General features: G+C 32.6%; 4 protein-coding genes across 8 annotated transcripts; 2 read left to right on the top strand and 2 right to left on the bottom strand.

The window, feature by feature from the left end:
• Nucleotides 1,877-3,350, top strand: LOC109325042 (expansin-like A1). Its single transcript, XM_019557185.1, has 5 exons — nt 1,877-2,036; nt 2,127-2,236; nt 2,345-2,523; nt 2,717-2,849; nt 2,957-3,350. Exons 1-5 carry the CDS (start codon nt 1,922-1,924, stop codon nt 3,200-3,202), a joined length of 783 nt encoding a protein of 260 aa, XP_019412730.1. The 5' UTR covers nt 1,877-1,921; the 3' UTR covers nt 3,203-3,350.
• Nucleotides 6,577-8,510, top strand: LOC109363308 (NAC domain-containing protein 35-like). 2 transcript variants are annotated; one of them, XM_019609528.1, is made up of 4 exons: nt 6,577-6,876; nt 7,057-7,325; nt 7,968-8,208; nt 8,242-8,510. In XM_019609528.1, the coding sequence occupies exons 1-4, from the start codon at nt 6,720-6,722 to the stop codon at nt 8,412-8,414; spliced, it is 840 nt and encodes a 279-aa protein (XP_019465073.1). In that variant the 5' UTR covers nt 6,577-6,719; the 3' UTR covers nt 8,415-8,510. The 2 variants fall into 2 exon arrangements, with proteins under 2 accessions (XP_019465073.1, XP_019465072.1); XM_019609527.1 differs by having other exon boundaries at nt 6,578-6,876; nt 7,968-8,510.
• Nucleotides 10,404-12,655, bottom strand: LOC109325742 (scarecrow-like protein 23). 2 transcript variants are annotated; one of them, XM_019558277.1, is made up of 2 exons: nt 10,691-12,655; nt 10,404-10,630 (listed from the first exon to the last, which is right to left on the bottom strand). In XM_019558277.1, the coding sequence occupies exon 1, from the start codon at nt 12,093-12,095 to the stop codon at nt 10,737-10,739; it is 1,359 nt and encodes a 452-aa protein (XP_019413822.1). In that variant the 5' UTR covers nt 12,096-12,655; the 3' UTR covers nt 10,404-10,630; nt 10,691-10,736. The 2 variants fall into 2 exon arrangements, with proteins under 2 accessions (XP_019413822.1, XP_019413821.1); XM_019558276.1 differs by having other exon boundaries at nt 10,404-10,633; nt 10,694-12,655.
• On the bottom strand, nt 14,192-22,465 carry LOC109325236 (myosin-13). 3 transcript variants are annotated; one of them, XM_019557450.1, is made up of 8 exons: nt 22,447-22,465; nt 22,358-22,382; nt 20,463-20,567; nt 15,990-19,184; nt 15,610-15,852; nt 15,332-15,490; nt 14,945-15,100; nt 14,192-14,690 (listed from the first exon to the last, which is right to left on the bottom strand). In XM_019557450.1, exons 3-8 carry the CDS (start codon nt 20,544-20,546, stop codon nt 14,454-14,456), a joined length of 4,074 nt encoding a protein of 1,357 aa, XP_019412995.1. In that variant the 5' UTR covers nt 20,547-20,567; nt 22,358-22,382; nt 22,447-22,465; the 3' UTR covers nt 14,192-14,453. The 3 variants fall into 3 exon arrangements, with proteins under 3 accessions (XP_019412995.1, XP_019412996.1, XP_019412994.1); XM_019557451.1 differs by having other exon boundaries at nt 14,192-14,702; nt 14,944-15,100; nt 22,358-22,447; XM_019557449.1 differs by having other exon boundaries at nt 22,358-22,447.

Below are 23,041 nucleotides of genomic sequence, written 5' to 3'. Positions count from 1 at the left end.
TCTACCTCTCTCTTTCAAATGAGTCTGTTACTTTAATCTTTCAAGAGGATACGACGAACTATGACTATCATTATTTCTTCTTATATAATAAAAATCATACCAACCAACAAAGTTTTTCTCCAAAAACTACATAAATCTTGATTTTCCATCGCTCAAAGAGATACATAGTGTCAAGATAAACTTTTGTTAAACATAAAAATAAAAAGAAATGTAACTCCACCCGTTTAATAAAAAATATTTAAATAAGTATTAACTAGTTTGTGCTATTAATGATGGTATCATCTTATGGGGAAATGAGATAATGAAATATTTCTGATCCATAAACGGCTCTTGAACATCCAAAATCTAGTTTAAAGACCATAATCGTTAGATTTTTGTATAAATAGTGTTATTTTATGTCTTATCACAAAAGCATAGTGACGACTCCAATTTTTAGGAAGATGATGAAATCTTATCATTTATACACTACTACATTTCAAGAAAGGTAGAGTACTTAAATAATGTATATGTCGTAGCAAAGGCAACACTTGCCCATTCTAGATATGGACACAGTTGAGAAATATATAAGTATACATATTTTAAATGATCAAAGACAATGGTTTTTAAATTGTTGTCTTCATAGATAATGACTATAATTTTTGAGTTGTAGACAATATAGACAATGACAACGATTTTTAAATTGTTGTCTATATACACAATGACAACAATTTTTACCTTTTCTTTAACTATTGCTATTGTCGATGAAGGGAAATCATAGTCTATTTTAAAAATTACACAACGGTTTTAAAAAAAAGAGTTACCAAAAGTCAAAAAATTGTAGTCTAAACAAAAGGCAACGCCTCAGACTACCAAAATTACAAAAATGATGTCTTTGTCTTTGAGAAGGAGAACTGTTTTTACAAATGTGGAAACGATTTGTTTTCGTAAGTAAAAAATATTGTAATGACATTACCTCTTTTCAACTGTGGAAGTCGAGAGACCAAATACGACAAATATAAATAATATATGTATATATATATATATTATATATATATATATATACTTTTTAATTATTATCTAAATATACTTCATTAGATTAATATATAAATATAATATATATCAAAATTAATGTTTTCACACCTGATTCAAGGGATTCAACACACACGTGTATCAATGATTACCATTCAAGCTGGTTAGCTATATTATTTGAGGTTATTAATATATTCTAAACTCTATTAATCTTGAAATTTAATTAAATTGATCTTAATTAATTCCGATCTCTTACTAACGTGTTAATGGACATTATTTGTGTGTCAACTGTATTCTTATTGTTTGGGATTGAATATATGATAATTAGATCATATAAATTTTGAATAGTTGAATATACTCAATTTCACTACCTTTGCCTATTTTTTGACAGCACAACTTTATCTAGTTATTGTATTAAAATATGTTCTCAAATTTAAAATCTATATATGAATTATATATACAATATAGTTACATGTGCTAATCATACTTGATATAAATGTATTTACATGATTATAACACCTAGAGCCAAAAAAAAGGTTTCAATCTTAGCAATTTCATTCCTAATACTCTCTTTTTGGTTATAAAATTGTTATTGTTGATCAAAAAAATCTTAGCAATTTCATTCCATATGAAGAAATGTTTCAACCAAAGAATATTAATAATTATAAATTATTAATTGACAAATGTCACTCTACCTCTCTCTTTCTTATGAGTCTCCTACTTTAGCAATTTCATTCCATATGAAGAAATGTCTTTTTATTTTTTATTATATAATAAAAAGACAACACACACGTATACACGGCTTTCTTTCATATATCTCAGCTATATATATCTCAGCTAGCTACTCATTTCTTTCATATCAACTTTCACTTGACATTATCCCAAGCAAAATCAAGACAACACAAACTTATACATGGCTTTCTTCCTTTGTTTCTTTATCTTCTTTCTTGCTTCATCTGCTTCTGCTTCTAATGAATGTGTGCACCAAAGCAAAGCTACTTATTTCTCTAAAGAATCTTCTTTTCCACGTAAAAATATTTCATTACCTTCAATATTTGTTTAAATTTCTATTTGTTTTATTACCCATATATTGATTTGTTATGTGAATTTTTATGCAGATGGGGCATGTGGATATGGCTCTCTTGCACTCAACTTAACTAATGGACAGCTTGCAGGTGCTGTGCCTTCTCTCTTCAAAAATGGAGTTGGTTGTGGTGCATGCTTTCAGGTACCAATTATTATTAATGTTAAATGAATGATCCAATACACAAAAAATATATTTTTGTTAATGTCATGAACATTTTTTGTGTAATTAATTGTTAAAAAAATGTTGCAGGTAAGATGCAATAACACAAGCCTGTGCACAAAAGAAGGTACCAGAGTAGTAGTGACTGATCTTAATCACAATAGTCAAACTGACTTTGTTCTTAGCAGCCAAGCCTTCAAGGCCATGGCAAAGAAGGATTTGGACAAAGAAATATTGAAACGTAGCATCGTTGACATTGAATATAAGAGGTAATAAACTTAAATCGCAACATTTTTAGTTTCAACTTAGTTATCATTTAATTCTAGATAAAATGTGATATATTTTATGAACGTGCATGCATCACATGCATGGAGAGCCAATATCAATTGTAATATCAATATTTCAATGTGTATCCTCAATCAAATCAATTGTTACTGATTTTTCCTTTGTTTAATGGAACAGAATACCTTGTGATTACAAAACTCATAATTTATCAGTCCGCGTAGAAGAATCAAGCAAAAAACCACATTACCTAGCACTTACATTTTTGTACCAAGGGGGTCAAACAGAGATAGTAAGCGTTGATATAGCTAAGGTATGTAATAATATGTTATATATATATATATATATATATATATATGCTAGACACCAAATTAAACAACTTGATTAGTGATTGAATAAGATTATGTGAACTTTGACTAGGTTGGATCTTCAACATGGAGTTTCTTGACCAGAAACCATGGTGCAGTGTGGGACACAAGCAGGGTTCCAGAAGGTCCATTACAATTGAGGATGGTGGTAACTGGAGGGTTAGAAGGGAAAGAGATTCGGGCAAAGAAGGAAGTGTTACCTAATGATTGGAAAAATGGTGTGGTATATGACACTGGTGTTCAGATTAATGATACTTCACTATATTCTTCATGTAATGAAGGTGAAGGGACTTGGTGATTATGATTTCATCATCACTACCCTCTCTATTCAAATCATTGCTTAAGAAAAAAAGGGACAATAAAAAGGTTTAAGAAATGATTTTAGTTTGGTTGTAATAATAATGAAATTTAAACTTGAAGATCCCATTTGGAATAAGATTAAGTGTTGGTTGTATTCTTACTTGGTAGATGGAATATGAGTTGTAAACTTTGTTCTTAACTTATCACTCATAAACAAGCAACAAATCATTTTTTCTATACCCACCATATTAAGGGAATAGCCATAATCTTAGTACTTTAGGCTCCACCATCATGATATATGTTATTAGAAAAAAAATTAACAATCTAAAATTTAAATTATTTTTAAATATAATAAACTTTAAAGAAGCAAACAACAATTGTACTCTCACTTTAAGAAATTAAATAGCATTGACTAATTTTATTATTGTTTATCTTTTTGTCATATATTATAATACATTAATTACTCAATTTTTTTTATTTAATTAGTCAAAATACATTATTTTATATTGTATCAATATATTTAATAATTTTTAAAGGGGAGAAATCCACTTATTTCAAGTGTAATTGTTTTAAACTTACTTCTCATCCTGTCCATCAATTCTAGGGAAATCTAATGTTTGAATAAGTGAGTAAATCTAAATCACTAGATGTCTATAAAATTGATGGTTGAGATGAGAAATAAATGTAAGAAAACTTATTCTTGGAGTAAGTGGATCCTCGTTCATTTTTAAATTACACTAATAAGATTTAACTTACTTAAATAATTAATAAGTTACACTATTTTTTTTGTTTTTACTTTTAAGGGTAAAGGTGTTATGTTACTGTTTTTTTGTTTAATCAAAGATATCACTCCCACTATGAATAGTGAATTAATCATTTTTGTGGTGCATGACTGCATCTCCTAACAAATATTGTTCTTAGGAATCTATCGAACATTTGACTATATGGTCTATATGGAGATTCAATGGGCCTTTGACCATCTAGATTAACACTTTGTTTGTCATGTTATTCTAAATAAAATGATACAAGTGTTATGATATTATGTTTTTTTTTTGTGTTTTACATTATTTCCCTTTCCACTATTGAAGAGGATATTGACTCTATGTCCTTATCATTTCTTTCTCTCTAACTAGAGCAAAAAATCAATTTTGATATTTGTCTAAATCTTAACTCCTTATCTAGCTTAATAAACATGGTTCATGAAGAAAATGATTTGATCTTAAGCTAAAAATCGAACTTATTAAATAAAAGAGTCAAACTTGAGTTCTGCACAATATTCATTTTCTTTATCTTGCCCTAGTATTAAATTAAGTTGCGCAAAATAAGTGTTCACAATAATATATATTTAAAAATATACATTTTAACATTATATATTTAATATTTGTATAATCAAGTCGACTTATGAAATTAATTATAATAAGATGGGAAGTATATTGACAATAAAAAATAAAAAGGATTGAGAAGTATATATATATATCCCTCTTCTGAATTTTTATTTACAATTCAATCATCCCCAAGATAGCCATGAGTTTGATAAATTTCAAATTTGTTTTTTTCTCAAAAAGAAAAAAAAAAGGAACCTCTCAGCCAAAGAATCGAGAAAATTCGAGGAAAGAGCATAGGAAGTTGCTTTTGATATATCTTTTTACAACATAACAATTTCTAAAGACTTTGATCTGGTAAGAGCTATTATTACCATATAAGTTCAAGATACAGTTGTAGTACTAGAATCAATGAAGCTTATCATCATTCACTTGAAATAGAAAGACTTTATTGAGGTCTTCATAGAAGACTTCCAAGTCAAAGTGTGTGGGGTTTCAAACTTATTGCTAGAATATATGAAATAATTTATTAATGTTGCAAACGCGTAGATGCATTTGAATTCACAACATATATGTTTCTGGGGATAAATAAACATTAGTTTGCACTTTGTTTATGCTATTGTTCCATTTAGTTCAAAGACTTAACCAATAATTTAGAATAATTTTAGACATACTTATCCGTCGACATGACTTTGTATCATCATAATATCACAATTTTCCTTAATTAATTACATATAGTTCTATTTTATTTATAGGACAAATTTATTTTAATTTTACTACATATATAGAAGTGAAATAGACATTAATTTTCTAGTGGGATGTGTTTCAACATTTTTTCCAACAAATGACCAAGATACCATTTTTTCTCAGCAAAAAAGAATAACAGAGTTAAAAAGCAATGTGACTCACCTAAAGTTCAATCAATATCACGTTTAAGGTTACACTCTAATGTTTTACCTACCCACCTCTTCTTATAATAACATCATGTCATAATTCAAGAATATAGATCTGATTTCTTATCCCATACTTTATCTTGGATGAATGGTAATAAAATATAAACAACAACAATAATGAATATTTAAAAAACTTAACTATCATATATTTTTATTGATTCAATATAATATATAAGATGTAATTTAGGACAATAAATTTCTGCTACAGTTTATTGAGAGTTATAATTCTAATACTTAAGGGCACCTTCCTATTTCTCTTAAATATATTTTCACTAAATTCGTGAATTCTTTCTTTAATTTCATTTCCACACAAATTCCTTAGTATAAATTTAGTTTGCATGGTCCTTATTTTAAAGTGTAACTATGTATAGAGTTTTTATGTTGTTGTTATAATCCTATTTAATTTTGTATACAAGAAAAATAAGACAAATAAACAAAACTTATTATAACTATCTTAAATAATGAGCACGAGAATAATCATTTTGAAGGAATTCTTAACTATTTTTTAAAAATAATTTTTAAAATAATAGTATATACAATTATAATTGAAAAAATATAGGTTGTGCATGTAGGACGACATATGCTAGTTTGAAAAGAAAAGCAATTTCCACACAATTTTCCACCAAATAATTTCTCATGATGTGTCCCTCCTAATTCAATCTCTCTTTATAGTCCCTACACCTCAGTTTATAGTATTGCAGACTTTTTGGTGAAGCCGCGTGGGTCCTAAACTTAGGAAAAGGATAATTTGTCTATAATTTTTTTTTCTTGATGCCTCGAATCAATCAAATTTCATAAAATAATAATAAAATATTAATTTTTGTTTTTATAACTTTTCCTTTTAAATAGATATAGTTTTCTTATTGATTTGAAACACCAAATGAAACATGTGATCTCATCCCTAAGCTTGGAGTCCTACCACACAAATCTCATAATATGCGGTCACAAGTCTAAGGTCAATTTTCTAAGAAGATTATTTACAGAATTTTGGTGCTTCTCTAGTAGCAATCTACATCCATGACCAAGTCATAACACAAACTCTTTTATTAAATTATAAAATCAAAACCACAAATTATATTGGTATAAGCATCAACTACCAAATAAGTTATAAATACCACTCTTCTCATATCCATTCAATCACATAAGTAGCAACTAACTTTGTCTTTCACCCCAATAAAAATAACCTCAAAACAAAAATCTAGCTAAAGACTACTACTTAGTGTTCATAAAGTGAGCAAACATGAGTGGGGAAATTACACTTCCAGGCTTCAGATTTCATCCCACAGAAGAAGAACTCGTTGATTTCTACCTTAAGAACATGGTTGTTGGCAAGAAATTTCGTTATGATGTCATTGGTTTCCTCAACATCTATCACCATGATCCATGGGAATTGCCTGGTAATTAATTACATAATTAAAAATAACTTACTCTATCTATATATCTTAATTCTATTTTACATCTCAATCTATGTTTTATGCAAGTTGCATGTGTTATATAACATGCTATGTAAATTATGGTCATAGACATTATGACATTTAATTAAGATTATATAATATATGTACCATGATATATTATAGATTTGTCAAAGATGGGGGAAAGAGAATGGTACTTCTTTGTGCCAAGGGACAAGAAGCATGGTAGTGGAGGAAGGCCTAACCGCACCACTGAGAAAGGGTTCTGGAAAGCAACCGGTTCGGACCGGAAAATCGTCACTTTATCCGATCCTAAGCGCATCATTGGGTTGAGGAAGACCCTGGTTTTTTATGAAGGAAGAGCACCAAGGGGATACAAAACTGATTGGATCATGAATGAATACCGTTTACCAGATAATTGCAAATTACCAAAGGTACATATATCATTTATCTTAACATCATCAACTATATATATATATATATACAACAATTTATGTTTTGCTTTGTTTTTAGGCTACTATGATATTATGATGTTATGGCCATAATCATGCATGTGAACTATGAATGTGAGCCTAGTTTTAGATATTCCTCCCCTTGTGATTGTGCATCACACTTGTGACAGCATAACATTTCATGAGGCTATTAATTAATTCATCATTGAAATTATATATAGTTGATTACTCGTTGGGAGAGTTAGCCTCACATACCTGTGGTTATTCCTGGCTCGGACAGGATTGCTTCTAGTGCGAGGATATTTGTGGGAAACCAAAAAAAACTTAATTTCTGACCAATTCAATTGAAGCTTGTTCTGATATTTGAGTAGACTCAATAGGACCACCTAGGAACTTTCGTTGGTAAAAGTGGTCCATTACTTAACATGCATTTCTACATGAAGGGAAGTTTCCATGAAGATAGATAGATAGTGATAGTTATAACTTTCTATATGTTGTCCCTTTTGGTCTTTTATGAACCTCTTGTTTCATTACAAGAAAAGTTCAAGTACTTGAAACTTAGTATAATATGTCTTAATAAAGTACTTTTAATAACAGTATTATTACATGTATATATATAAACAGGAAATAGTGTTGTGCAAGATATATAGAAAGGCAACTTCATTGAAAGTGCTGGAACAAAGGGCAGCATTAGAGGAAGAAACTAAGCAATTGATTGCTTCCTCTCCTTCCTCTACGGACACCATGTCCTACAACAGCCAAATGGAAGACCAAACCATGCCCTTAACCTCTTTCCAACATGTTGCACTTAAGAAAGAAGCTGAAGTTGAAATTGAAGAAATGGTATCAATACCAATGCAAGAAAATACAAGCACTGAATTGATGACTAACAAAGAAAACAAAAAGAGTTGTGTTACATCAATACAATTACCCTTAGGAAGTGAAATTCTGCCAGAGCTTCAGTTACCAATGATGACCACAGATTGGACCCAAGATAGCTTTTGGGCTCAGTTGAATAGTCCATGGCTTCAAAACTTTACTCCTACTTACTCCAACATCTTAAACTTTTAGTACTGTGTGTGACACTATTATTATTCAGTTGTGTCAATTGCTAGATAACTATTACCTATATACTTTGGAATTATGTGCATTGAAGTAAGTAAGTAATTAAGTAATTAATTTTAGCTCTATTAATTAGGTAGGTTTTTGCAAAACTTTTTTTCAAGTTGTGCCTAGCTGGAACTTGTTGTTAATCTACCCTGCCCTATATGATGTTTCAAATTGTCAATTAATGTTCAAGAAGCAGATTTTAGCTTATTTTAATTAAATACACCCCTTGGTCATTTTAATTTCCTAAATTATATTTCCTCCTTCAAAATCATACTTCTCCTTCACAAACCCACTCATCCTAAACTTCTCTCATAGCCTGTTGCGAGTTGGGTTTTAGAGGAGAATAAAGAAAAATGAAAGATTTTTGAGCTATTATATTTCTAGCTCTCACACCTTCTATTTCATTTTTTTCTCCTACAAAAATCAAATCGCAAATAGACCCTGGAAGTTAATCTTATTCACCCTAGTTCCAATAGCTAGGTGGGCCTTGTGAATTATTATTTCAAAAATAAGGCTTGTTTGTAAATTAAATTGTACGGGTGAGCAGAAAGGAGGAGAGAGAATAAGAAGAACAATAAATATAGGAATGTTGGTTTATTACCAAGTGTGATAATGACGCCAGACATAAATTCTTAGTTTTGGAACTGTTATGAATGGGCTGAACATGTTGGAAAAATTACAATGTTGGGTGTTTAATTAAAGTGTGGATAAAGCTAATATAAAATGTCCAAAACCAAAGCTACAACTTAAGACAAAGTTGGATAAAAATGAACAGAGGAGACCAAACTGTCTCGTTAACTGCACTGTACAAACTATAAAGGCCTCTATTTTTTAATCACAGATGTTTTAGGAGAGTAGAAAAAGTTGTCTCACGGAAAAGCTAAACATAATTTTTTTCATTGTATTAACAAACACTTTTTATACACATTTCCGGTAGTATTAAATAGTTGTTAACATCCACCTTTCCTACATAGTGAATTGTTTCTTCTTCTTCTTCTTGTTTTGGTTCACATTTCCATTTTCGAACTAATCAAATACTATTATATAAATAAATAAAAATAATATTTTTATATTACTTATTAAAATATAATTGATTCAAGACAAAGAATGAAATACCTACTAACATGTAATGTATATTGTATTCGTTAACTTATACACTTGGTTGTGCAGAGTATGATGAGTTTTATGGTGGGGCATGCACACTACATGATGAAAATGTGGGAGTCACCCTCTGGATTTGGGTCAAATATCTTATGAATATTGTGAATGATATTGCTTATCTAATTTTAATATCAAGAACAATCTAGTAATAATTTAACCCAATAATCTATTAAGTTAGGAATGGCAACGAGGCGGGATGGGTCGGATTTACACATACCCAAATCCGAATATGAAATTAGGTGGTATAATTAGTATTTTTACTCCAGTAGGCAGTAGCAACATTACCTCATTTAGCGGGGCTGAAAAAGGTTGGTTCTATTCTTTGGACGCGGGACCCATCCAAGGTTGAATATCAACTCTTTGAATATGTATGTATGTTTCAATATCTGATTATTAGATAAAAATACACAATTATTATATTCTAGGAGATTAAAAGTGCAATACAAGGTTGTTACATAATGTAAATTTAAATAAAAAGTGATATTTATTGAACATGATACACAGATTGGTTTCTGAAAAATGAATTTGATATAGAAAGGGTAATGTTTGATGAAAGAACAGAAGACATCCGTGAAGAGTTAGGTTAGGCCCACCTCTTACATTGAATTTTGTCTGGGGTTAGAGTAAATTGACTACTACTATTTTACTACAGTATTTTCTACGTGATTGTACAGTCTCTGCTCTCTTTCCCTACCCTGTAACATGGATGAGACATCATTTGTTGTTATTCATCATTATTTAATCCAACACTCTATCATAGCATTGGTGTTCTAAAACTAAGAACGTCACAAACAAAAAGGACTCATGCATGTTTCATATCCATTCATCATTTGCATTCCATACATAATGATTACTAATATTAATATAGTATACACTAGACAAACCTAATCCCATCCCAATGCTCCTCTCTTCCTTCTACTTTGGTTTCCCACATAATTGGACCCAACCAATTAAACAATAATAAAATTAAAAAATCACAACCTTGCAATCATTATCATTTCTCATTTCTTTCATTTCATTAATAATTTTAAGATTCACTTCTCTGCCAACCATAAATAATAACAAGTGTTGTATTCCACACTTCCTTCCATACACCATCACACCAATCGTGTGGCTGTGATTTCAATCAGTATAAGTAATCAAATCTGACGGTTGCCAAGCAGAGGCAGTCAACAGAGACAAATCCTTCCACCCAAGCTTGAGTGAACCATTTTCCTCCACAAGGGTATACCCTCTCCAAGGGAACATCCCAAGCAATAAACTTGCTTGGGAAGCGGGGTTACCCCGAAGTGAGACGGGTCGAAACCCGACCCGTCTCAATTCCTCTCCCCACCTTCCAACTTTTACTTCCCCACTCCTCTTGGGCCCACCAACCGCCACGATGTTTCTAATCTCACATCCCAGTAACTGATGCTCCACAGTATGCCTCTCTATGCTGTCCGCACCCAATCCATCCCCAAGCGCGTCGAACAACGCGCTGTAATAATGCAAAGCTTCTACGAACCGCGCGAGGAAGCTTCCAGCGTGGCTCAGATCTTGTTCAACGGTTGTGATCAGTTTTGGCCTCAGCTGAGTCAGCAATCTCAACGTTCCTAAATCACTCCCTGTTATATCGTAAAGACAATGGTGCATCCAGTGAACAACGGTTGCTTCGTGAGTCCTAACGCCGAGTTGACTCAGTTCCGTTACGCTTCCAATTTTACCCTCAACTGGTTGAAACTCGAAGGGTAAACCGAGTGAACTCGCGAAATCGGCGAGTCTTCTCCCTGTGGATTCTAACAGCTCCGATGAGGATCCGAAACCGGTGATCCTCATTGAGCGGATCTTCTTGGAACGCGATGCGAGGATGTGGAACAATCCTGGCCATTGAAGTCCCTGCATGATATCGAGATCGATGATGTGGACGCAATCTTCGCCTTCTAGGGCTTGGAATATGGCTTGGTTCGCGGTGAAGTGAGAGAACTTCACTAACGGCGAAACCGAGTTGTAGGATTGGAACGCGTTGAAGATTCGCTGCGACTGAGTTAGGATCACCGATTTCGTCAACAGTGGCGTGTAGGTTCCGAGACAAGAACTCACCACACGTGCTTGCAGCGCCTGAGCGAAGTAAGCTCCAACACGCTCCGGCGAAGTACCGTACGGCGACGAGAGCTCTGCGATCTCCGGTAAAAGATCGTTGGCGAAGTCAAGGTTATCCATGGCGACGCACTCAGCACATTGAAGCAAAAGCCCTAAGAGTTTGAGACCAGTAGATTCGCCATGAGATTGAGGTTCTGGTTCGAAGATTTGTTCCTCCTCGTTTCCCTCGGCAGATTCCACCGTCTTATCGGCGGGGAAATTCCTCCCGGAGTTCTGTCTCTTGAAGGATGGCCCTTCGCCGGGGGAATCGCCGTCGTCGCGGTTGGCTCGCTTCGTCGACATGGAAGAAATAGCGTTAGGGTTTGAAGAGAGAGAGTGACGAGGGACCAAGCTTTGAAGCATGACCGATGAGGAATGAGGAGCAAGAAAACGTTTTAAGAGAGAATCGAAAGGTTTGGAGGAAACTTATGAGGGAAAAGGGACAAAAGTGAGAGGGAAAGACAAGGAAAGTTTGGGCAGATTGTCAGAACAGAAAAGAGATTCTGTTTAGGGAGAGAGAAAAATCACTTTTTTCAGAATCAGATTTTATGAGAGATAATAAAAAGAGACAGAAAGGTTCATGACTTTGTAGCCCAGAAATATAAAAAGTAGTTTTGGGTCTTATCTTCTATGGGTCTGGGATGTGTCTTTAGCTTCATTTTATTTTGGGAAATTAAGCAGTTTATTATTCTATGCCACTATTGACTATGATCATTAGAGGTAATAGAATAATTAATTCAACAACTTTCGTTTCAAAATTGCATCATCTTTGGATGCTTGGTGCTTTGGGTGTGCCAAAAAAATTAAATTAACTCCTCAAACTTTGTTCTTTATTGTAGGTGTAGGACAACAAGACAATGATATGTCTTGTTTTATTAACTATCCTCCCACTACTATAATGTTCAAAGTGATAATGACCCTTTTGATTGTTATTATATTGGAAAATAATATATTTTTTTATTAGATTATTTTATTAATCTTCATATTCAAAAACAAAAAGTGACATATATTAAAAAGTAATATTTTATTTATTAATGATTGGTTTATAAATGATATGTGTCATTTTCTTATGTATTGAGGATACTCTATTATATTATATGGATGATGGCTTTTTTCTTTCTCCTGTTCTTTTGGCTTAATGCTACTAGATAACATCAAAGGGTGGTTTTATCCTCTCTAATTTAACTTTGGGTATTGACTATTGAATCCATGTGAGTAGGTGGCGTGACACTACAATATATGTAAAAGATAAAATGACTCGTGTTCTTCACCTCATAGTTTCGTGTACAAACGAAACATTCTTGAAAAGAAACTTTGTCATGTCTATTTACCTTTCTTTTTTGGAATATCATCTTTATAGTTTATAGTAGTATTCACGTGACACTTGTATAATAAATCAACTTCCATATTGCTAGCAAAAATCACTCGTGACCTGGCTATCCAAAGAAAGACCCTTATTTTCTAAACCAAAATGGCTCGTGTCAAAAAATTGCACGAACCTCTAGGTTGTGAGGATGGTCGCAATCCTAGATAAATTATTGTCCTAATTCAAAGTAAGGATGAAAAAAATCACACGTAGTTTAATTAGTTAACTTCAAGTATAGCTAGACATAATAAAGGTAGTTATATGGGATAAACTCACATGCCCACATTTTTGTGTCTTCGCATATATCAAAGATTGTGATTGTCTAAGAAAGAGGACCAATATTCTATAAGTTTTATACACTATCATTATATTATTTATCATTGACTACAAAAAATAATATAAATAAATGATAGTAATATTTTATATTACCCTCTTGAATTATATCTATCTAGTACCACAGAGTGAGTCACTCTCAAGGAAGGAGAAGCTGCACATAACCAATAATGTCTACATATAATGATAAATAATCCGAAACCCTACATGGATGCACTAAATGTTTAGTGTGGGATGGATATCACCTGTTTTAAATGGTGTCTCATTCTCTGGCTCAAGTCAATCATATATTGACACGTGTGGATAAAATAAAATTTTAAAAACAAAAAGTAATAAAATGAAACACTCTGATCGACTTAGGACATGAAATAAAATATCCTTTGAAACATGTGATCTTCATCTTTTGGGATGGAGGAGGTTCCTGGTTAAAGATTGAAGATAGGAACAAGTAGGAACAGGTACGATGTCATACTCAAACCCCACTAGGAAGTTGATAACCCAGCAAACACAACAAAGTTTTGGAAAACTTTTGCTCCTTAGAATTGAAAGTTCAGAAAGCTGGGTCCCCCATCTAAGCCCAGAAAGGAACCCAACACCAAAGCCTCATGCTTTAAGGTTATTAAAGACATTTCATAAATCTTGGATAGTCATTTCTCAATTTGTCATATTTCACAATCTAGTAAAAAGATTTAGGTACTAATTATCTTGCTACCCAAATTCCTCCACTCAAGACATCAAAATATAAAAATGTGCTCAATAATAAAAATAAAACTCTCATGCAGATTAATAGAATCCAAACTTAAAATAACACATGAATCATCATCTTTTTTTTTTCTTTTACACACAGGCAAGGGACAGAAATGAAAACAAGTTCCTTGACCAACCTTAAGACTGGAGCATGAAAAGAAAGCCTTAAATATGGTTATATATAGTTGATGAGAAAGGGTAAAAATAAATATATAAAAAACACATTGAGTAAAAAACAAAACCAAAACCAAAAGGATATTCAGCTTATTATGGTACTAGTATCGCTTCCCCAGAATTATGCCAAAGATTATGGAAACAAGAGCAATGCCGAAGATGAACTTGAAATTTATAACAGGTGAAACCTGTTCAGTTTGAACATGAGTCCCGGATGAAGATGATGCTTGAGTAGTTGTTGCTTCTAACTTTTTCTTGCTCCTCCTTTTTGATGGAGTAGAAATGTTTGATCCAATATCCCTGGATTTCACCTCCAAACCATCTTTCTGATCATCACCCTGGAACATCATTAGGAAATATAAACATTAAATTTTGCTAACAAATTACTAGACTAAATGAATAATCATGCGTATAGCTACATCGAAATCAAGACCATAACACTTAACAATGTTAATTAAAATAAGACAAACAATGCTTACAAGAGTTTTGATCATATACATTTATGTTGATAACAGTGAAATATACTGCTAAGGCATAAAGTTCCACACACAAATAAAACATGGTTGGACACTTCTGGTAGGAGGAGAATTACCTTAACTGAGACTTTATCACCACTCACTTGCGATTTCTGCTCTAAGTCTATAACTTGTTTTTGTAGAAGAGAGATTTCCTTGTTCTTAGTCTCAAGCTCTTCAACAGAATTCTTCAGTGATGCTTCTAGTTCCAATTTTTGAGATTCTGCTCCTTTCTGCTAGTTTTTATTTATTTTTCAATAAAATGGTATCAGTACAACACATATTACTTACATTTTCACAACAATCTCGGAAAGTTGTGAGATTTTAAGACATAATAGAAAAGAATACAAAATTTGAACCTACAAGGAATAATTGCTTAATCTAATATCTTACTTTTTAAATTACTACGTATCTTGCAACCTTGAAATAATATATAATGCTGAGTAAAAACAACATGAGCATACCTGGCTAGCAATAGCAGCCTGTGCAAGTTGTAACTCTTTCTCAAGTTCTTCGACCTTTTCATTCAGTACATTTCTGTCATGGACTTTCTGTGCATAATCATCCAATTTTGAGCTTAATTCTACTTCTCTTTGAGAAGCAGCAGCTTGAACACTTCCAACCTGCAAAACATCTGATTCATTAGCACAGTTCGCTCGAGTTCATAGTTGACAATTACGTTCTAAAAGGCACTTTTCTTTTGAATTTTGCACTTATTCGCAAATAGAAACTTTAGCAGTACCTCTTCATTTAGCCTAGTTTCAGCTTTTATCAGCTGCCCTTCAATTTCCTTCACATGACTTTGCAATTCAGATTTGTCAGCGATCTCAAGTTTGAGTTTGTCAACCTCAGATTGGAGAGATTCTTCATCTTTCTCTTTTTCTTTCAACTTCTCTTCAAGGTCAAGTATCACGGACTGGAGTTCCTTCTTTAAATTCTGATTTGTCTCGTTGAGCAAGTTCTTCTCATCTAGTATAGTAGATATCTGCAAGTTGTCATCATTTCATTCAGAGATCATATCCCTTTTTATCATAGTTTATACAGAACGATCACTTCAGAAATTTATATTACATTAGATTGCAATGGAAGAAGATGAAAGGAAAGTTAAAGGAATATTAGTACCTCTGACTTTAGTGTCTGCACTTCTGCATTATGCTTTGTCACCAATTCTTCAATTGCATTCTTTGAGTTGAGTATCTCTTGAGCTCTTCCATCCTTCTCAACAAATGCTTCAGAGAGCTTTGACTGTAAATCACTTAACTTCGACTCATACGCAGCTATCTCCTGATTAAGCTTTGAATTTTCCTCATTCAGTCCTGCAGTTTCTTTCTCATGATTGAGTGACTTGATGTGAAATTCCTCAATAACTGTTTCAAGATGCTTTAATTTTAGGAACCTTTCCTCCAGCTCAGCTTTATGAGTTTCAGAAATCGCAATGGCTTCTTGTGCCTGCTCTTCATGAAACTTTATTTGGCCTTCTAGTGCATTCAGCTTCTCATTCAATTCTTTGGCTTCTGATTCCTTCTCGGTATACCTATGCAATGCTTCCTGTAATTGAGATTCTACTTCCAGGATGCGAGCTTCATTTGCGCCATGAATTTCAGAGTGCTTTGATTGTAGATCATTCAATTCAGCTAACGCGTTCTTATGAGAAACAAGTTCTTGGACAGTGGATTCCTTCTCTGATAGAGCAGAGTTTAGTAACTCCTGAAGTTCATCAATCTTTGTTTTCAGTTGACTGTTGGTTCCAGCCAATAACTCATTTTCAGAGAAAGACTGAGAACTCTTGTTCTCAGCTTCTATAATCTGTCTTCTCAAATCTTCATTTTCAGTTTCGGAAGAAGCATGTTTGCTCAAACTCCTTTCAAATTCATTCTTGAAAGAGTTTGATTGTTCCTCAGCTTCTGCCACCAGTCCCTCCAGAATCTTAATTTTGTCAAGAAGAGATTGAATCTCAGACTCCTTGTTGTTGAATTTTTCTATAGCTTCTTTGAGTTTCTGTTCAGAATCTCTTGACAGAGACTCATGTAACAATTGAAGTTCTGAATTTCTTGCAACAGTCTCCTCTATATCTCTTCCTCGTATAATTATATTTTCTTCGGACACTTTAAGTTTCTCCAATGCCTCACTCTCTCTCAGTTGAGAAGCGTTGAGATCATTTTCAGTGCTTTGCAGCTTATCTTGTGTAAGATTTAATTCATCCCTCACAATTTCCAACAGGTTTTCTGCTTCAGAAACTTGTTCATTCAAACTGTTTAAAACATCTTCTAACCTTTTCTTATCATCTGTCACCGCATTCAAAGAATATTCTAACTTCTTTTCTCTTTCATCAGCTTCCTGAAGTGCAATTTCAAGGCTCGATGCTCGTGCTTGAAATGCCTCAAGTTCTGATTTCAGATCAGATACCTTGTAAAGGTTTGTATTGGCATCTGCTTCAGAATCAGCACATCTCTTTTCTAATATGTTTATTTGTTGTTCGAGTTCCTGAATTCTGTATTTTTCTGCTTCAAGTAGCAACTCCAACTCACTTACCTTTTTATCAGTATCTTGTAATTTGGAATGAGAGGTTTGGAATAAATCTTCCAATTCTCGGCTACGCTGATGGTTCATACTGGCGCGGTCTTCGTGCTCGGCACATTTGTCATTGACGATCTTCAGCTCCTCCTCCAATTGTGAACTCCGCAAATATGATTGATTCAAGTCCGATTCAAGCTGATTTGCCTTTTCAGTGTACTCCTGCAGTTGGCTTTGAAGGATATTCTTTTCTTCCTCAGCCTCTGTCAATTTAGCATTGAGATGAGAAATTTTCTCAGAGAATTCAGCCACTTCTCTCTCGACATCACTGGTTTTAAGTTGTACTAAATTTATTTGTTGCTCAAGCTCCACATTCTTCTGCTCCGCGTCTACGAAGCGTGTCTCCAGCTCTCGCAGTTGTGCTTTTGCCTCCTCTGCAGCTGCATTTGAAGCCTGAATATCTTTCTCAAGCTCGAGATTCCTTTGACTAGCAGTATCAGCTGCAGCTCCAAATTCATTATGGAGATGTTCCAAAGACTTCACCTTCTGTTCAAGCTCAGCTTTGTTTGAAAGTTCTTGAGATAGAAGAGAATCGGTTTTTTGAAAGCTTTCTTCTGAAAGCTTCAGCTTTTCCTTTAAATCATCAGACAGCTCCTTAAACTGCTTCACATTACTGGCTAGATCTTCAAGAGTGGCATTGAGACCTATGTTTTCTGCCTTAAGTTGAGTCAGCTCCTCCTGTAAAGCCAGAACCCGTGCTTCCCGAGTCTTGAATTCAGCTTCTACTAATTCCCTCAGCTGTCCTTCCTCCTGCAACTTCAACTTTGCGCTGCCCAACTCAGAAATCTTTTCTTGCAGCTCTTCCTTTGTCGAGACAAACAGATTTTGAAGTGCTGACAAGTCTTCCTTTAGCTGGGATTCTGAAGTCTTTCTCAGGTTTAACTCCTCAGTCAACTCATCTACTAAAGAGTCTTTCGAAGACAGTCTTGTCTCCGTTTCCGATAGCTGTGATTTTGAGAGTGATAACTCCTGCTGGATGGTAGAGAGTTCTGCTGCGGTCGCCTTAAGTGTTTCTTCAAGCTTTTCGGTTTCGGCGATGTTATCATATGCTCCCTTCAATTCTTTCTTCAGAGATTCTATCTCATCTTCCAATCCTTTTCCACTGAATTTAACTTCTTCAAGTAGTCTCTCATATTCCAAGGCCTTCTTTCCCTCTGATTCAGCATGTGAACCACTTTGCTTATGCAGCTCCTCATACTTGCGTGCCTCATCCGCAGAATGTTGCACCTCTTGCTGCAATTCCTCCGTCTTCTTTCTCGAGCTTTCAAGCTCAAGGCTCACACCATCAAATGCTTCCTTCACGTGAAGAAGCTCTTTCTTATTCGCTTCATGATCTTGCAGTGCCTCTTCAAAAGTTTTGAGCTGCAGATTATATTTACTCTCAGCTTCAATTATCTGCTCTTGTAACTTTTTGTGACTCAATTCAAGCTCTTCATAGTTCTTTCCACTTTCATCCACTTTCTCTTTTGTAACAGAGATCTCACCCTTCAGCTGAGCATTTTCATGTTCCGAGGTCTTCAACGATTCCGTTAGTCTTTTTAGTTCAACCTCAAGTTCTTGTATCTTCTCTTGTGCTTCTACAAATTCTCTGCTTGGAGGATCTGAGCTTCTTTCAGTTATGTTGGACTTTTCATCTATAACATTCTCTTCCTTTTCAACCTTAATGAATTCTCCATCCAAAGCATTCTCTTCATCTTCTTTCTTTCCTTCGCTCGTAACTTGTAACAAGTCTCCATTTGTTTCCTACAATAAATCATGAAAAAGATGAACATAAACTACAATGTACACCAAACATTGAAGTTTGCAATCATCACGTATTAGGACCAATGGATGAGTATTAAGACCAACCACAATCACAAACAACATCTTCCTTCTTATTTGGGTTTCACACGTTATTTTATAATTTATTACAACTCACATCAACAACATCTACTTCTTTCTCACAATGACAAACATCATTCTTATTCAACATCTACTTTTTTCCCACAACATTTACCTCTCTCCTCCATTTCTCGTGGTTAAGAATAATCAATAATTGTTCTTATTTAAGAATAAAAGTCAGAAAATAAGAATGACACAATAAATAATATAGTAAGAATGTTCTTATTTCATTAAGAATAATGATTGTAATTGCTCTAAGTAATGCAACATCTAAGCATTTTAGCATGCAGGAAGCTACTTCATCTAAATCACCTACCAAGTGTTACAGGCTCCAATCTGAGCTATTGGCTAATGGTAATGGATTGAGCATCTATATAAATTTGTACTTACAACTGTAATGGAAATTAATAGTTTGACAGTGCAATTTTGTTCTGCATATTTATATTTATATAATTATGAATTTCTAATATCTACATAATTTACTATTTATATATCAATATATTTATTATATAGTATATAATAATTTTTTTAAAAGATATATTAAGTTCAAAATTAAAATCTTTAACTTTTTAACCTATGGGATAAGAAGGCATTTATATAATGTATGTGTACGCACGTATTTATATAGGCTTAGGTTCAGTACCCCAAAAAAAAGTTGTTTTGGCATGTAGGCCAAACTCAGAACTAAATATTAAAATTTTGGTTATATTCTATATAAATAAATATATTGATATATAATGTATGTACATGTACGTATTTAAATAGGCTTAGGTTTAGTGAAAGAGGATTAGCAGTTGTAATCCAATAGAAAATTGACAAATACTTAAAAATAAAAAATACATAAAATAACATTTTTATGTTATTTTGTATGATAGAATTAACTTGGGACATGAGAATAGAAAGTTTTGGAGACAAAGAATCCAGATTATAGGTTTAGTACCCAAAAAAAGTTGGTTTGACATGTATGCCAAACTCAGAACTAAATATTAAAATTTTGGCCTATTTTTGCATACTTATTAGTCCAGCTCATGCAGTTTTAACAAAGAAAGAAATGCTAAAAAGAAATATCTGTCACAACTTTTGAGTCACAACTTTAACAGTAAAAAAGTTAAAACAAGGAATGCAACAGGATAACAATACCTTAATGGTACCATCTTTATGATCCTTCTCCTCAACAACCTTTGTCACCAAAACTTCTGAAACTACTTGTGTTTCATCTGCCATGTTTGCTTCAAATCTTATTCACTGTTTCAGAAGATGAAATTAGTTGGGTATGCATGGTTGTTGCTGAAGTAGAGGTACATAAATTTGTAATACAATTCCATAGTTGTTGCATTAGCTTTTAATTAAAAATGATTTTGTATAATGAGGACTAGAAAACCTGAAAGACAATGATAAGTTAAAAAGACTTATATGAGATTTGATCTGGTATTGTGAAGATGTCAATGTCATGTGGTTGAAAAGAGTATGTGGGTCCCAAAATGCTGTGTTACAGCTAGATCATACACATAAGACACTTTTAAAAAATGGACATGTTCTATTCACCCAACTATTTTTTTTTTCTTCTTTCTTTTTTCCTACCTTTCTCTAAAAAAAATTGATCTCCAACAATCAAGCATAGAAACGAATAAACCGATTGCTAGATTGATCATAATTATTTAAGGAATGAATTTAAGTTAAAACAATGATAAAAATGAATATCTTTTTAGATAATTAACTATTTCTCTTTATATATGTTAATATAGATTTAATTATTTCAATTATGTAAGAACATGCAACTTTGGATGAGGTTTATAAGAAAATTATCTATAACGGATGAAAATAATGATTCGTAGATTTAAACTTGTTTTAAAAAACTAATATCGTTTGTACTACAGAATGTGTTAAATACATTTTGGGAATCGTGATTATCCTTATCAAGAAGTATTATTCTTAGTAAGACTTTATACTATTAGATCGACATTTTGTTGATAAAAATTGTTGTTTAATAAGATAGAATTAGTTTGATCTTCATAGAATTTTCAATTTCAATTCCCTTAAAATGGAATCTTCCTTTTTTCAAAAAGACAAAGCTAATTAAGGTGAGATCCGTGTTCTACGGGGAAACGTAAGGGTACATAGGAATCAGAAATTGTCAACAAACAGTGATATTGTGGCATAGCTATGACTTTCAAAACACACACTAGTGTTTATTCTCCTATGTTTTATATTAAATTACTTTTCTACCCTCTACTCTTCTTTCTTAAGCACAAATTCTCTTTTGCTTTCTTTTTTGGCTTACTTTATACTTTAATACATTACTCCGTCACTCCCATTTGTTTAATTCTTTTCCTCAATAAATTTATTCTATATTTTCAACTAAACATTTATTTAATATATATTTTAATTTAATGTAGTTGAGTCAAATTATATTAAATTTTCATCAATTATATAAACTTTTTCTTCATTTTGTTATTAATCTTAGAAAAGATTGATTGTATTGTTAAATAAATGTAATTAAATGAGATCTGACGGCTTTGAAAATGAGAGCACAGAATTTATTTATTATTTAATAATAATAAAATCAGCACCTAACGCCTAAAAGAAAAGTAGTGAATAATTTCTGTGGAATCGTCTCAGATCATGATCACGATCAAAAACTTTTAATATATGATGAAATTAGAGGCAAAGATTTTAATATCTTAGCTGAAAAAAATGAAATTCAACTATTCAAATAAGTTGAGAAGAAAATGAATAGAAATAGTTTGAAAATGAAACTAACAATCGATTAATAGTAATAATAAGTAAACATTGATCAAAATGATACATAACAACTTCTGAATCAGTGAATTAGAGATAACAGATTCTGATCCCAAGGTATAAGAATCAAAGAAAACTTGAAAAAATAAAAAACGATATAAGCAGCTACGTTAAAAAATTCAAAGCTCAAAATTAAAGCTGGTTAGTGAAATTGAGCATGAAAATAACAGAGACAAAAACACTTATATTTATATATAATTACGGAAAAGGGAAAAAGAGAGAGATGAAATTCTTACCTGAGAAAAAGTTGAATTGCTTTGTTTGGTTGGAAAAAAACGTTCACTTGTGTTTCTTTTTTATGGAAAAAATAGGAAAATAAAATTATAAGAGTAGTGAAGGTGAAGAAGGTGGTGATGATGGGATCTGAGAGAGAGAAAGAGAGAAGAAAACGGTGCTGTGTATATAACTGAAAAATGGTGTGTTGGTGTTTGTATCTATCTATCTACTACTACTTTTTTTTAGAACATTGTGTTGGTGGGGTCCTTAATTAATACCCTTGTTTTACATTATTTTCTCCACTTTCTGCTTATTATAAATTTATAATCACCATTCATCACAGAAATTATATGGAAAATAGTTTTACAATGTTATTGAATAAATTTTATAAGTGGAAATGAATTGTTGTGTGGATTGTATCAACATTTGAACCTTATTATTGATGTTGAGGTAGATTCATAAGACAACAATTATGCTGTGGAATCATTGTATTGAAAAAGAAAAGGAATAATTTATCATAATTTTTTTGGTTTCATATATGTATCCCTGCACTTGAGATAATATTGTTCGAGCCAAAAATATCTATATGTATGTGTGGTTAACTTTTTCAGCGAGTATTTCTTTCATCAACAAGACTCGAATTCAAGACTTTGCATAAAGAAATTAAATATGTATCACTTGAACCAACATTTGTTTATAAACAT

This window comes from Lupinus angustifolius, chromosome LG13 (assembly GCF_001865875.1).
Source record: "Lupinus angustifolius cultivar Tanjil chromosome LG13, LupAngTanjil_v1.0, whole genome shotgun sequence".
Classification (NCBI taxonomy): domain Eukaryota; kingdom Viridiplantae; phylum Streptophyta; class Magnoliopsida; order Fabales; family Fabaceae; genus Lupinus; species Lupinus angustifolius.
The sequence above is the reverse complement of the archived record's forward strand: the minus strand, read 5'-3'. Positions and strand labels throughout refer to the sequence as shown.